This window comes from Meles meles, chromosome 6, assembly GCF_922984935.1.
Source record: "Meles meles chromosome 6, mMelMel3.1 paternal haplotype, whole genome shotgun sequence".
In the NCBI taxonomy this organism is placed as follows: Eukaryota; Metazoa; Chordata; class Mammalia; order Carnivora; family Mustelidae; genus Meles; species Meles meles.
Genome location: NC_060071.1, coordinates 134,086,011 through 134,100,855, shown reverse-complemented (window position 1 = coordinate 134,100,855; position 14,845 = coordinate 134,086,011). Strand labels below are relative to the sequence as shown.

Genomic DNA, 14,845 nt, shown 5'->3' with positions numbered 1-14,845 from the left:
GGCAGCGGAGGCAGACGACGCGGGGAGGGTGCCTGCGTGCTTTTGATCGCAGGTTTTTAGTCACGGTTTGACAGAACAAACAAAACCTGGGGAAAATTCAGGAAGACTCGGCCGGAAATCATGGTATCCATAGAGACGCTATCGGAAGTTGGGGTTGCTAGGAGGCCTGGGCGCGTCGGCTAACGTGCGTCATGGCTGAAGTCCCAGAGCCTTAACGATTCCGGCCCAGTTGAAGGAGAAGATCTGGAGTATGAGGTCGAGCTGTCTACGGCTCTCAAAATGGCTCAAGACCCCGAAGCTGACACCATGGCAGAGGGAGGCCCGGAGCTGCCTGTAGAGATTGACCAGGAACCCCAGCCAGAGATGGAGGAAAAAGAGCTCGAAGTGGGGGCGCCGGAGAATATACACCTACACGCAAAACCGACCAGCACGTCCAAGGAGGAGATTCCCAAGGAGTCCGAGAGAGACCTTCCTAGCGAGACTGAGCCAGGGATGCCGCAGGAGGCAAAGTGGAGAGAGATGGGAGGAGAGCTTTTCAAGGATTCCGAGGTCCTTATGGATGATAAAGAGGAGCCAGATTTAGAGCCATGGGAGGAGGCCAAATTAGGTGTTACAGAGGATGTACTCACAGAGTCAGATAAGGAAACAGATCTGGAGCTCCCAGAGGAGACAGAGTCTGAAGTTTCAGGGGCCTCGTTCAGTGAGTCAACATTAGAGTTGCTACAAAAGAACATACTGGAGGTTCTGGAGGATTCGCTTAAAAAGCAATACGCAGGAACAGGTCCAGAACCCCCAGAGCAGACCAAACCTGAATTTCCAAGTGAGAAACCAAGAAAATCAGTTGAAGAGGCAGACCTACAGCTGCCAAAGATGACCATTCCAGAGGAAGCACAAAGAAAGTCACATAAGGAGAAAGGGACAGAGTCACCTGAACAGACTAAACCAGAGTTCCCAAAGGGGAAACGAAGTAAGGCTACTGAGGAGGCAGGTGTAGAGCCACCAGAAGAGACTAAACCAGAGAATCCAGAGGAGGACCAAAGAAAATCAACTGAGGAGAAAGTTCCAGAGCTACTCGGAGAGACCAAATCAGAATTTCCTGAGGAAAAATCAAGAAAATCAGTTGAGGAAACAGGTTTAGAGCCATCAGGAAAGACCAAACCAGAAGTTGAAGAGGAGACACTTAAAGAGTCAACTGTGAAGAAAGTTTTAGAGCCAGTAGAGGACACTCAACCCTCAGATCGAAAAGATAAGCAGAGAAAATCAACTGAGACAGGACTGGCACCACCACAGAAGTCCCAATCAGAGGAGACAATAAGAAAGTTAACAGAGGAGAATGATCTAGAGCCAAAGTTTCCAAAGAAAGAACCAAGAAAATCAACTGAGGAAACAGGTCAAAGGCCACCACAGAAGACCAAGCCAGAGGTTCAAGAGAAGACACAAACAGAAGAAACTAAAGAGAAAGATCTAGAATTACCAGATAAAGCCCAACTACCACTAAGAATAGTGTCACATACAGAATTTTTCAAGGAAGATAGGCCAAAACCAGTCAAATTTAAATATTCCCCAGACAAGGATAAGCTAGAACACTCTGACTATGAGACAAGAAAGTGGTCAGTAAAAGAAACCAAGGCTGAAAGAGAGTCCATGTTTGAGTCTCTGAGAGTACGTGAGGTAGACTCAGTGAGGGTAAGTAATGAGTTTTCTAAAGATTTTAAAGGACTGTTGGAAGTTACTGATGATTTACACTCTTACCTCTCAGACTCTCAGAGGGATCTGAGAGTGTCTTTTAGTGAAAAAGTTGTAGAGTTGTCCCCAGAGATGAAACAGGTACACAAAGATGAAGAAACCCAGCCAAAAGAAAGTTCTGAGCTACAATTTGAATACCTTAAATGGAGCCCAGAGAAAGTTGCAGAGTGGATTAGTGAACTAGGCTTCCCTCAGTACAAGGTATACAAAAATAACATTTCTAAAATTAACATTCTTTCATCCTTCTATCTCTTATTCCTCTTACCCTTACCTGAGCTCTTGCCTCTTCTTCACTAGAAGGGGCATAGAAAAGTCCTGGACTATGGTAGGGGTAACTTGGATTTAAAGTTTGTTCTTCCCACTGATGTCTTTTGTATTTTGATAGAGGGAGGGGGGGTCACATTTATTTGTTTTTCCCTATTTATCACAATAGTATACTTCTCTGCAATTCTTGAATAAAGACTAAGAAATTTATATAGGCCTCTTTTCACAGGGAACCCTTTTTATTTTTTTAACAGATTTTGCCCAAGGTAGACGTTTTGGAACTTTGTCAAGTTGTTTTACTGGCAGCTCCCTTAACTTGTACTATTAATCTTAAGTGTCTGCCCTAAATGTGTCATGTGTATCATGAGCACCTAACAGTATTAATTTAAATAGGCAATTCACCAAGAGTAATTTTATTAAAAAGGTAGATTGAATGTCAACTATATGTCAATAAAAAAATAATAAATTTTTTAAAAAACAGGAAACTGGAAAAAAAAAGGTAGGGTGAATCCTCTTATTTCATTGATGCCAATTATGTTCTTAGGCTACCACAAAAACAAGGTCTGAGATCTTTTGTACTACTTAAAAATGTAATTGAGGCATGAAAGAAGCACTAGGCGTATCATGCCAAAAAAAAAAATATTAAGGAACAGTATGAAATTTAGTGGAGATCTTAGATGGAAAATGTGTGGGATTATTAGGATTATTTTAAATTTGAATTTAAAACTAAATTAAAGTTTTTTCCCTGTACAGAACTAGGAAAAAACCCTGATTTCTCTCTCCCTCCCTCCTTTCTCTTCCCCCAACTCTTTCTTCTCCTTTGCTCCATTCTTTCTTTTCTTCCTTCTGTTTACTATAAGCATTTGAGTGATGTTCTTCTTGTACTAACAGGAGTGTTTTACCACAAACTTCATCTGTGGTCGAAAGCTCATTCTCGTAAACTGCTCAAACCTCCCTCAGATGGGGATAACAGACTTTGAGGACATGAAGGTGAGTTGTGTTTTATGTTTCCCTATAGAGCACTGTCTCAGACCAACCTTTTCTTCCATCCTGGCTTCCTCTTTCTGTCAGTGATGTGATCATAATCCCAGTCCCATCCCCTCTACCCGCCCCCCCCCCACACACAGTGGTTTCTTCTTCAGTCTGCTTTGATCCCTGCAAAGATCCCCAGAACTGTCAGTTCCCTGTATAGCATCTGGTTTTTTTCCATTCTCACTTGCTCAGACCTCTCTTGCCTCATTCCTACAATATTCCATTAGCCCCTGCTTTTAGTCTCTGTCCATAGGCCCTTTGGATTCAAGGGCCCTGCTGCTAGCCTCTCACCCTCCAACTATTTAGACTACTCAGAAACCATCTCTGAATCCCCTGTGCTTGTGAGACAGTCTCAGTTCCTTAGCTTAGGACTCGAGGCACTCCGCAAGTTTTCTCCAGTCACCACTCTTTCCCCTACCTCTCTACAGGAGCCTCCTGCTCAGCCACAAGGGGTCTGACTCACACCCTTGAACTCCTGTGCATTCCTCCCTGTGCCTCTCTGCTCAGTCCCCCTCCCCCTGTATGACTAATATGAACCTTAGTCATCCTTCAAGACCCAGTTCAGTTCTTGTCTCCCCATGAAATCTTTTCTGACCTCCCCAACCCCAATAACCTCTCCCCCACCAAGCTCTCACACACTGTAACACCCATTGGCACTTTTCTAGCACCCATGTGTTTGGCTGCTTAGCTGCCTAACTTGGCAACAAGTTACTTGAACCTCTCTGGACCTCAATTTCCTAAGATCTCTCCAGCACCAGCAGTCTATGATTATGCTTCTTTGGATAATACCACCTCCATATACAGTGTTTTATAGTTGACAGAGCTTCACACACATAATCATATTTATAACCTTGCCTTTAATACCCCCCACTCCAACACGTCAGTGTTCATTCAGTACACTCTTGCACATAAGCTTTGCCTCAGTGGTTCTCAAACTTGAATAGTCTTTGGAATCAGATGAGATTTTTTTTTAAATTCCTAAGCTCCATGCTACAGAGATTTTGATTCATTAGGGTTGGGGTAGGCCCTGGAATTTGTTCCCTACTTGTCTCTTGATCAGGCATTAAAACCAAGTAATTCCATAAGTCATATGATTTAGAAAATTAAAAAATTATACTTGTTAATACCTAAGCCCTTTTCCTGGCAACATGATATAAAGAAATCCTTTAAATTATTAAATGTAGTTAGTCCTAAGTGAACATTTAGTCTTTTGAACTCTATTAATAGCTATCTTCTGAGTGCTTACCCTGTTTTGGGCATCATACATATATTATTTCACTTAATCCCCATTTTATAGAAGAGAAAACTGAGGCCCAGAAAGATAAAGCAACTTACACAAGATTATTCAGATGGTAAATTTAAGAGGCAGAATTCAGATCCATTCTGTGTGACTTCCATACTCTATTTAAACCACCATACCTCTCTAAATGAACAATTTTATAACCATGAACCACTACATATGTAATGTGGAAAAGGACCACTCATTACAAACTGGTATTTCCAACCATACCTTCACATAGATACCAAATACCGCCAGATAAAATATCTCACCCTTTTTATGTTCAAAGATGATACGACTGTGTTTATGAGCTCTCATTTCTACCTATGTTTATAGTGTTTTGGATGTTCTAAATAAAAATAAGGAATAGAATTAGCAAAATAGTAACTAATAATACAAGTTCCTGAAATGTTTAAATACCAAGAATTTCAGCTTATGAGAAAGCATTTTTCAGAATCTGCCAATTCATTTGGCTTCTTTGACATTCTGATTCTAAAAATACAATATTAACAATGCAATAAGAAAAATTCTAATTATGCTTTTTCTGGGCTTGCAAGAAATAAGAGGTCTTAAAAATCTGAAATGCTCATGAGTAAATGATGTATCCAATGGTCTATCCTTATGCCCCAAGAACTTTGAATAATTAAACTTGAGAATAGTTATCAAAGTCACCAGACAAATGTGGCCTCTTCTTGAAGTCGCTAGAAAATAAAGATCAAGACATTTAAAGGTATCTTAAATAAAAAATAAAATAAAATCTTTTAAAAAAAAGGTATCTTAAAGAAGCTTTGCTTGACACCCAGATCCATATATAAAAAGCTAATTATACGCTATGACAGAGGTAACTTTTTACAGATCATATATTAGCTTAATGTTGGTTCTCCATCCTCTGGGGAACTTTCCCTGTGTAATCTGAAACTGGCTCCTGTACTCAGAGGTCAGGGAGAGACTGAGGAAAGAGGCAGGCCACTCCAGGTTGGTAGGTGGCACTTTGAATAATAAAAAAAAAAGGGAATTTACATACGAGGTTTGTCTTGAAAGGCAGCAAGATGAATGGGTCTCCATGCCTGGCCTTTAAATCTCAAAAGTTTATTAAGAGGCGCTAACTGGGTTCAGTAACATATACTGTGCAAGTGTTTTCAACACATCCCGCTCTCAAGGCTATGTCTTTAAGGACTCTGGGAATGGGAAAGGCAAGTGGAACCCACATTCCAAGGACGAGGAGGGGGTGAGGAACCTCTGAATGCCTGGGTCTAGTTCACGGGTCAAACGGCAGTCACATCTTTTTTATCACATTCCCCAACACTTGAGTATGCTGTACTTACCTTTCTTACTGATATGTAAGCATTTTTAATCTCACCATTGAATTACAATACCTAGTATATCCACAATTTATCCCATAACAACACTTAAAAAGTGTAGTACTCTTTTTCATGTTAACTCCCCCACATCATCTGGGACGTCTGGGTGCCTCAGTCACTTAAGTGTCCAGCTCTTGGTTTGGCTCAGGTCATGATCTCATGGCTCATGATCTCATGGGTCGTGAGATCAAGCCCCACACCCGCTCCAGACTCAGTGGGGAGTCTGCTTGAAGATTCTCAATTCCTTCTGCCCCTCCCCTCATTTGCTCACTCACTGGCTCTCTCTCAGATAAATAAATCTTTAAACAAACAAACAAACCTCTCCTGCATTGTCATTCATGGGCTTTGACAGAGTGGCAGAACCCGGGAAAGAGCAGGTGGCTGGCGAGTGCAGAATTCTGAGCATGCTGCTAAGAAACGGAACCACATTTGGACTGTGCATTCCATTTACAAGCTTCCCAGTGACTGTATGGCCAGTTTCTGTTCTCTTCAACTTCCTTAATTTTGCAATTATTCATGCTTTTACCCTTGCGGAAAGAACTTACTGTTCCCTTTGCCCTTCCTCCAACATCCTGAGAAGACAAGAGAATAACTTAACTGTGTGGGTGAGACTGATGGGGCGTACAGAGGGAAAGACACCAATTCTTTGAACCTAGCCAGGGGAGCTCTTGAAGCCACTATCCTGTTACTCCAATTTGTAGTGATACATTGGCTTGGTAAAAAGGCGAGAGGAAGTCAATCTTATTTATTCTATGGATAAGCTAGACAAGATAGCATTATACCTACTTCAGGTTTGCTTCTTAGAAAATAATTCTCGGGGCATCTGGGTGGCTCAGTGGGTTAAAGCCTCTGCCTTTGGCTCAGGGTCCTGGGATCGAGCCCCACATCGGGCTCTCTGATTGGCAGGGAACCTGCTTCCCTTCCTCTCTCTCTGCCTGCCTCTCCCCCTACTTGAGATCTCTGTCTGTCAAATAAATAAATAAAATCTTAAAAAAAAAAAACAATTCTCAAAATATTTTTGTTAACTCCATCAAGTGAACAAAAGAATTCTGTGGTAAATATCTGAAGAAAAATATAGGTGAAAAATATAGGTGAATTATTCCTTTTGTATGCATAATTTTCTATTACAAAATACAGCCTCATAAGCTTTATGTCCCAGCAATTTTACTACACTTGCCTTGATGCAAACTATTTGAATAGTACAGATTCATAACATCTGAGCAAATTATCACTAGATGAAAATATTTTTCTTTCTTCAACTTTCAATTTTCAAATGATTTTAGTTTTACAGAACAGTTGCAAAGATAGTACAGACTTCCTATATACTCTAAACCCAGCATCCCCTAATGTTAACATCTCATGTAACAATGGGACATTTGTCAAAGAAATTGGGGTGTCTGTGTGGCTCAGTCAGTTAAGTGTGTGACTCTTCATTTTGGTTCAGGTCTTGATCTCGGGGTCATGAGACTGAGTATCACCTCAGGCTCTGCACTGGGCATGGTCTGATTAAGATTCTCTCTCCCCTTCTCCCTCTATCCCTCCACCCCTCTCTCCTGCTCTTAAAAAAAAGAAAAAAATTAACATTGGTTAATTAGTTTAATACTATTAAACAAGTTACAGACTTTATTCAGATTTCTGCAATTTTTCCACTGATGTCCTTTTTTAATTTTTTAATTTTTTAAAGATTTTATTTATTTATTTGTCAGAGAGAGAGAGAGCACAAGCAGGCAGAGTGACAGGCAGAGGCAGAGGGAGAAGCAGGCTCCCCACTGAGCAAGGAGCCCTATATGGCACTCGATCCCAGGACCCTGGAATCAAGACCTGAGCCAAAGACAGCCGCTTAATGGACTAAGCCACCCAGACATCCCTAATATCCTTTTTTATTCCAAAATCCAATCAGGGATACTAAAGTAGTATGACAGCCTTTAGCTGTCATTGTTGTCTTGGTGTCCTCCAATATGTGACAGTTTCCTGATCTTTGTCTTTCATGACCTTAAAACTTTGAAAAGCAATAGTCGAGTTTTTTGAAGATTTCCCTCAATTTTAGTTTGTCTCATGCTCCCCATGAAGATATGCATTTTGGGGGAGACTATCACAGAGATGATGCACCCTTTTCATCTCATCTCATCAGGGAGTACATAATATCAAAGTGATTTATTACTAGAGATGTGCACCTTGATCACCTGGTTAAGGTGGTGTCTGCCAGGTTTCTTCACTATAAAGTTACTATGTTCCCTTTTCATATTCTGTGTATTAGAAGTGAGTTAGTAGATCCAGCCCACACTCAGTGAGATAGGAATAGATCCACTTCCTGGAGAAAGGAGTACCAGAGTTTATGGACATATAGTAAAACTACCAAAGTATTAAATATATTGGAGAAGGTAGTTTGAGGCTGTGCAAATATCCAGTTTCTCCTTAAAATTTGGCCTAGTAATTGTAGCATCCATCAGTGGATCTTGCCTGCAGCAGTGATTACTGTGGTGTTCTAATGGTGATTTTCTATTTTCCTCATTTCTTCCATGTCTAACTGGAACCCTTTGTAAGGAATTCTGTGTTTAATTGTCCCTTTTCCGCCATTTGGGACACTTTCAGTTTGGCTCCTGTGTCCTCCTGACACGCACCCCTTATTTTGTTCTAGTCCTAGTACTCTAGCCAGAGCATTACATGTTACTTCAGACAGTCTCCAAGGAGCCCTGGTTGCTTTTAGCAGGAAATGGTATTTAGAAACCAAGATGCGACCCTGGTTGTGCTTGCTGCTATGGAGCTGTCACGGCTTCTAGGCACTCAGAGAAGAAAGATGTAGGAAATATATGTATATATACAAATCCCACTGTTATCCCTGACTCTAGCCCAGCACTGGCTTCATTCTGGCCTTCCCATCCTTCCTATTCCCTATCCTACTTTGCTTCTTTCTAATGTCCTCCTCTGTCAGGAGAACCCTTATCTCCTTATCTGTAAATATGTATGCCTATGAGAAACAAATTTACCAACAGAGTGCAGTGTTTGTCTACAGTTCTTTTTGTCTTTAGCCTTACACTACCTATACAAAACACTGGTTGTCAAAGTTATTTAGGTCAGCTCCTTTCTTCCCTACTCCCTTCAGTAAGATTATGTCTCACTCTGTAATACAATTAGATTTATGGTCCACAGCCTCATGCATTCCTGAGACATCCTGGCTTCTTAAAAATTTGCATATAGTAAAGTTACTCTCTTCAGTGGACAGGTCTGTGGGTTTTGACAAATGTGCAGGGTCATGTATCCACCACCAGATCCATACAGAAAAATCCTGCCACCCTAAAATTCCCCTTGTGTCCCTTGGTAGTTAGCCTATCACTCCAGCCCAAGCCCTGGCAATCTGTTTTTTGTCCCTATAGTTTTGCCTTTTCCAGAATGTCACATAAATGGAATCAAACAATATGTAGCCTTTGAGTCTGGCTTCTTTCCCTTAGCAAAATGCATTTAAGATTAATCCACATTGTTATATGAATCAACAGGCAGATTTTAAGAAGACTATACATCTGCTTTAATAATGGTAGTATAGATGATTCATATTTGAACCATAACAAGATATCTTTAGGTTTAATTAAATTATAGCTTCCCATTATGCAAATATGCATAGTTACATACCATAAAGTAACCAAATAGTATAACTAAACTGGGTGCACATGGGTGGCTCACTCAATTAAGCATCTAGTTCCTGATCTCAGCTCAGGTCTTGATCTCAGTTCAATCTCAATGAGTTCAAGCCCCATTAAAAAAACAAAAAACAAAAAAAAAAGAGTAGCAGCTTTTAAAAGCCATAATCAACACAGGATACAATGATGACATGGTAATAATAGAATCCTCTTGAAAGTGATAGGTGTTAAAATATCTGCTTGAGACTGTGCGAAGTAGGTGCTCTGCGTTGATGCCAAGCATTGAACGTGGGCCTACAATGTGGAATTAAGAATCCTTAGAATGTCCCCTGGGTGGCTCAGATGTTAAGTGTCTGCCTTTGGCTCAGGGTGATCCCAGGGTCCTGGGATCGAGCCCCACATTGGGCTTCCTGCTTGGCAGGAAGCTTGCTTCTCCCTCTTCCACTCCCCCTACTTGTGTTCCCTCTGTCCTTTTGTGTGTGTGTGTGTGTGTGTGTGTCTGTCTGTCTGTCAAATAAATAAAAAGAATCCTTAGAAAACCCTAATAGTCTTCATGAATACCTATATTTAATAATCCTGTAATTATTAAAGTAATGCATTGTTCAGTCACACCATAACTCAATTAAGTTACTAGTAAGTTGCTCTAAATCTTAGGCAAAAATAAAATCTGTTGCTTTTTATTCATCAGAACTAAAGAAAGAACTCACAGTTTTAGATTAATTTATAGCCCATCAAAGGACCCTCTTAGTCCTTTGCAGAAGAGAGATGGTTAGATTATATTCCTGATTCCACATGTAACCAGTGCTTTTGTAATACTTTTAATTTCTGCATTAGAATATTAAACAGTACTGGACTTTCTCAGCCTACAGTGGGCACATAACTCTTTTGGTTAATAGTGAATAAATTTGTTTATGACTACAGGGACCCTCCTGGGGAACCCTCTGTAAAGCCTCAGTGAATTTGTCAAATAATCTGCTATGGTAAGGAGCTTTCAGGGTGCGGTACAGACCAAACAAGGTGCTCATTGTAGCAGCATCAATTACAAATGAGAATTCTTAAAGCGTAGTCTTTTGGATCTCAACTTTTAGAAACCTCAGTCCCTACAGACCTCAATTGTATTCCCACTAGGAATACAAGGCAAGGGTGTAGACTCTTTTACCCACAAATCATCTCTAGAGTCTAAACAAAACCAAGAAAGATGTGAGAAAAATGTACCTTGTCTACCTTTTTAAATTTTTTTTTTTTTAATCAGAGAATGCCACAAGTACGGGGAGTGGCAGGCAGAGAGAGAAACAGGCAAAGGGAAAAGCAGGATCCCAGCTGAGCAAGGACCCCAATGTGGTACTTGATCCCAAGACCTTAGGATCCATGACCTGAGCTGAAGGCAGCTGCTTAACCTGCTGAGCCACCTAGGTGTACTTTGTCTATTTTTTTTTTTAATAGTTTGGTTTTTTGGTTTGTTTTGTTGTTTGTTGTTTTGTTTTTTGTTTGTTTGAGAGCAAACACGTACAGGCATGAGGAGGGATGGGGCAAAGGGAGAGGGAGAGAGAGAATCTTAAATCTTAAGCAGGCTCCACACTCAGCTTGGAGCCCAACACAAGGCACGATCTCACTACTACAAGATCATGACCCAAGCCAAAACCAAGAATGGGACACTTAACCAACTGAGCCACCCAGGTACCCTGTATCTTATCTATCTAAAATGCATTACTAATGGACAGTTTTGCATCAGGTTAAGAATGTAGCATGAATCCATTTTACAACCTTATAACTATAGCCAGTAGTTTTAAACTAAGGAAAGGAAAGGGAAAGGAAAAGAAAAGGAAGGGAAGGGAAGGGGAGGGGAGGGGAAGGAAAAGAGAAGAGAAGGGGAAAAAAAAGAAAAGAAAAGAAAACAGAAAAGAAAAGAAAGGATCTACTCACCGCTTTGGCTGTGTTCTAGCAGAAATTTCATGGACTACATTCTCATCCAGATGCAGAATATGAATTCAGATAGCAGTGTTATAGAAGACCTAGGATTAAAGCTAGAATTTGAAAATGCAGTGACAGTTTAATTGAGGATATCAAGTGGCTTGGTGGTCAATGAATACAAAATATGTTTTAGAGACACTGAGAATTGTGGCAAAGGGTACTGTAAAGAATATACAAGGATAGGTACTAATAAAACAGCTGGAACATTTTTTCCGCTGCCCCTTCCCCAAAATAGCTAGAACTTTAATATCTGACTTTTTCGTACTTGAGATTTATGTTTAGTCAAATTGAACAACTATTTGAGTAGTGACTTTTTTACCTTAATTGCAAGTTAAATGAGCCCCTTATAGACAAGTTATTTATTAACCTTCTCAGAGGTAGTCATGGCTCTTAATCTAAACATATTATCACATATGCTCACAGTGTTGATCAGATTGTTCAGCCCAAAGAAAGAAATGAACCCATCCAAGGCAAGCTGATGCAGGGCCTAGAAACATCTTTAAATGGAACTTATAAAAAGATAATAAATTACTTGATTTTTTTTCTTTTTTTTAAGATTTTGTTTATTTATTTGACAGAGAGAGATACAGTGAGAGAGGGAACACAAGCAAGGGGAGTGGGAGCAAGAAACAGGAGCCCAATGTGGGGCTCGATCCCAGGTCCCTGGTATCGTGACCTGAGCTGAAGGCAGACGTTTAACAACTGAGGCACTCAGGTGCTCACTTGATGTTTTTCATAAAAACTTTATTTTGATAATGACCTGGCTACTAAGCCTTTCCATGTGTTATTTCATTATTTTATTTTCTCAAAGATTAAGAGGTTAGCACTCAAGAGACCTAGGAAAATAAGTAAAACTTCTTTGACTTAGTTATATTTTCAGTTAATTTTTCATTAAAAAATTATCCTTGTATTGTAGGCAATTTCTCGGCATACACGGGTGCTCCTGGGAGTTGAAGAGCCATTGTTCAGTCGTACCATCACCCTGCCCTACAGGGACAATATCGGCTTATTTTTAGAGCGAAAAGGTCACACTGGGGTAAAATCTGATTCCTTGACCTTCTCTGAATTTGTGCAAGCAGAAGGATTACAGGATTATGCTCCAAAAATAACCGCCCCTGAAGAGAATGAAGCATAGCATGGCACGGAACTGTAGGGGAAACCTGTTTCGCTTACCTTGGAAGATCAAACTGAACTACTTGGGGGGAAGAAGTGTGTTCTTTTGGCTTTTCTTCCCTTCTTCGTTAAGGATTAGAGTTAGAACTTCTGGTTCCACTTCCGGTTCTGTCACCACCTCTCAGCACTTTCTCTTTATTTGCATTTCAAGTTAGCCCCACATTTAAACAAAGGTAGCAATATTTCTCTTTCTGGGTAATTCCTGAGAAATTCTCGTAATGCATCTGGTCGTAGGAACGTGTTAGAGAAAAGGAATTAAAAGTAAACTCTCCCGCCAACCCGAATAAGGTTCTCCACAAATGCAGAAAAAGAAACAGTTGTATTATTGAATCAGCACTAAATCAGCAGTGTTGGGCATCACAGGCAAGTTGCTAAAGATTTTGAAGTCAAGGAAATGCCACCCTTTTAGGTAGCCAGGCAGATATAACACATTACTTGCATGTTAACTGTCTGTATCCAAAGGAAGAATAAAATTTCTCAAATCTTGATGACAAACAGGAAGTTACTATGTGGAGCCAGGCACATGGGTCAGGGAGATAGGTGCCATCCTCCCCAGTGCTCCCATTTCAAAGACATGGCTCCAAAGCCTCCCAAACACACAGTCTTGGGATATAAAACCGGCAGGTGACTTCTTCAACTTGTTAGACGATTTACATACATCTCAAAAACAGAGAAAGGATTTAAATTACATGTTTTCTAAAGGAAATGTTTTAAGAAAAGGGAGGAGGCACTATAATGTTTTCTTTATTAAATATTAAATTTTCATGCATAAAAAAAAAGAAAAAGAAAAGGGAGGAGGGGAGTCCTTCCCTTTTTGCATCAGAGGAAAAAAGTTTTTAGTATTTTTAAAAATTTATATTTATCCTTACACACAATGTGGCTTACAGAAGTACCACTGACTATGGAATAGGGACTGGGGTTTATTTACAAGACTCTTCTGTGTGGTACCTTCCAGACTTTTATAAAATGAAATTCAGGGGGTGCCTGGCTGGCTCAGTTGGTAGAGAATGCACTCTTGATCTTGGGGTTGTGAGTTTGAGCCCCAAATTGGGGGTAGGGTTTACGAGGGAAGGGAGGGAGGAAGGGGAGGGGAGGGGAAGGGGAGGGGAGGGGAAGGGAAGGGAAGGAAAGGGAGGGGAAGGGACAGGGAAGGGGAGGGGAAGGGAAGGGGAAAGGAAAGGGAGGGGAAGGGAAGGGAAAGGGAAATGAAGGGAAGGGAAAGAGAAAGGAAAGGGACAGGGGAGGGAAGGGAAGGGAAAGAGAAATGAAGGGAAAGGAAGGTAAGGGGAAAGGAAGGGAAAGGAAAGGGGAAATGAAGAAGGAAGGAAGAAAGAAGGGGAAGGGAAGGGACAGGGAAGGGGAGGGGAAGGGAAGGGAGGGGAAGGGAAGGGACAGGGAAGGGAAGGGGAGGGAAGGGAAAGGGAAAAGAAAGGGAAAGGAAGGGAAGAAGGAAGGAAGGAAAAAAAAGGGAAGGGAAGGGAAAGGAAAGGGGAGGGGAAGGGAAGGGAGGGGAAGGGACAGGGAAGGGGAAGGGAAGGGAAGGGGAGGGAAGGGAAGGGAAAGGGAAATGAAGGGAAGGGAAGGGGAAAGGAAAGGGACAGGGAAGGGAAGGGGAGGGGAAGGGAAGGGACAGGGAAGGGGAGGGAAGGGAAGGGAAGGGAAGGGGAAAGGAAGGGAAAGGAAAGGGACAGGGGAGGGAAGGGAAAGGGAAATGAAGGGAAAGGAAGGTAAGGGGAAAGGAAGGGAAAGGAAAGGGGAAATGAAGAAGGAAAGAAGGAAGGAAGAAAGAAGGGGAAGGGACAGGGAAGGGGAGGGGAAGGGAAGGGACAGGGAAGGGAGGGGAAGGGGAGGGAAAGGGAAAAGAAAGGGAAAGGAAGGGAAGAAGGAAGGAAGGAAAAAGAAGGGAAGGGAAGGGAAAGGAAAGGGGAGGGGAAGGGAAGGGACAGGGAAGGGAGGGTAAGGGAAGGGGAAAGGAAAGGGACAGGGAAGGGAAATGAAGGGAAAGGGAAGGGGAAATTAAGGAAAGAAGGGAAGGGAGGGGAAGGGAAAGGACAGGGAAGGGGAGGAAGGGAAGGGGAGGGAAGGGAAAGGGAAAGGGAAATGAAGAAGGAAGGAAGGAAGAAAGAAGGGGAGGGGAAGGGAAGGGACAGGGAAGGGAGGGGAAGGGAATGGACAGGGAAGGGGAGGGAAGGGAAGGGAAAGGAAAATGAAGGAAGGAAGAAAGAAGGGGAGGGGAAGGGACAGGGAAAGGGAAGGGAAGGGACAGGGAAGAGGAAGGGAAGGGGAGGGAAGGAAAGGGAAAGGGAAATGAAGAAGGAAAGAGAAGAGAAGGGGAAGGGACAGGGAAGGGAAGGGAAAGGGAAATGAAGGGAAAGGAAAGGGGA

General features: G+C 41.7%; 1 protein-coding gene across 1 annotated transcript; it reads left to right on the top strand.

The window, feature by feature from the left end:
• Positions 1–181: 181 nt before the first annotated feature.
• Positions 182–13,183, top strand: SAMD15 (sterile alpha motif domain containing 15). Its single transcript, XM_046008080.1, is given in 4 exon segments — positions 182–212; positions 214–1,947; positions 2,902–3,000; positions 12,205–13,183. Coding segments are annotated over 4 exon segments (2,073 nt in total). The 5' UTR covers positions 182–191; the 3' UTR covers positions 12,424–13,183.
• The last annotated feature ends 1,662 nt before the right edge of the window (positions 13,184–14,845 follow it).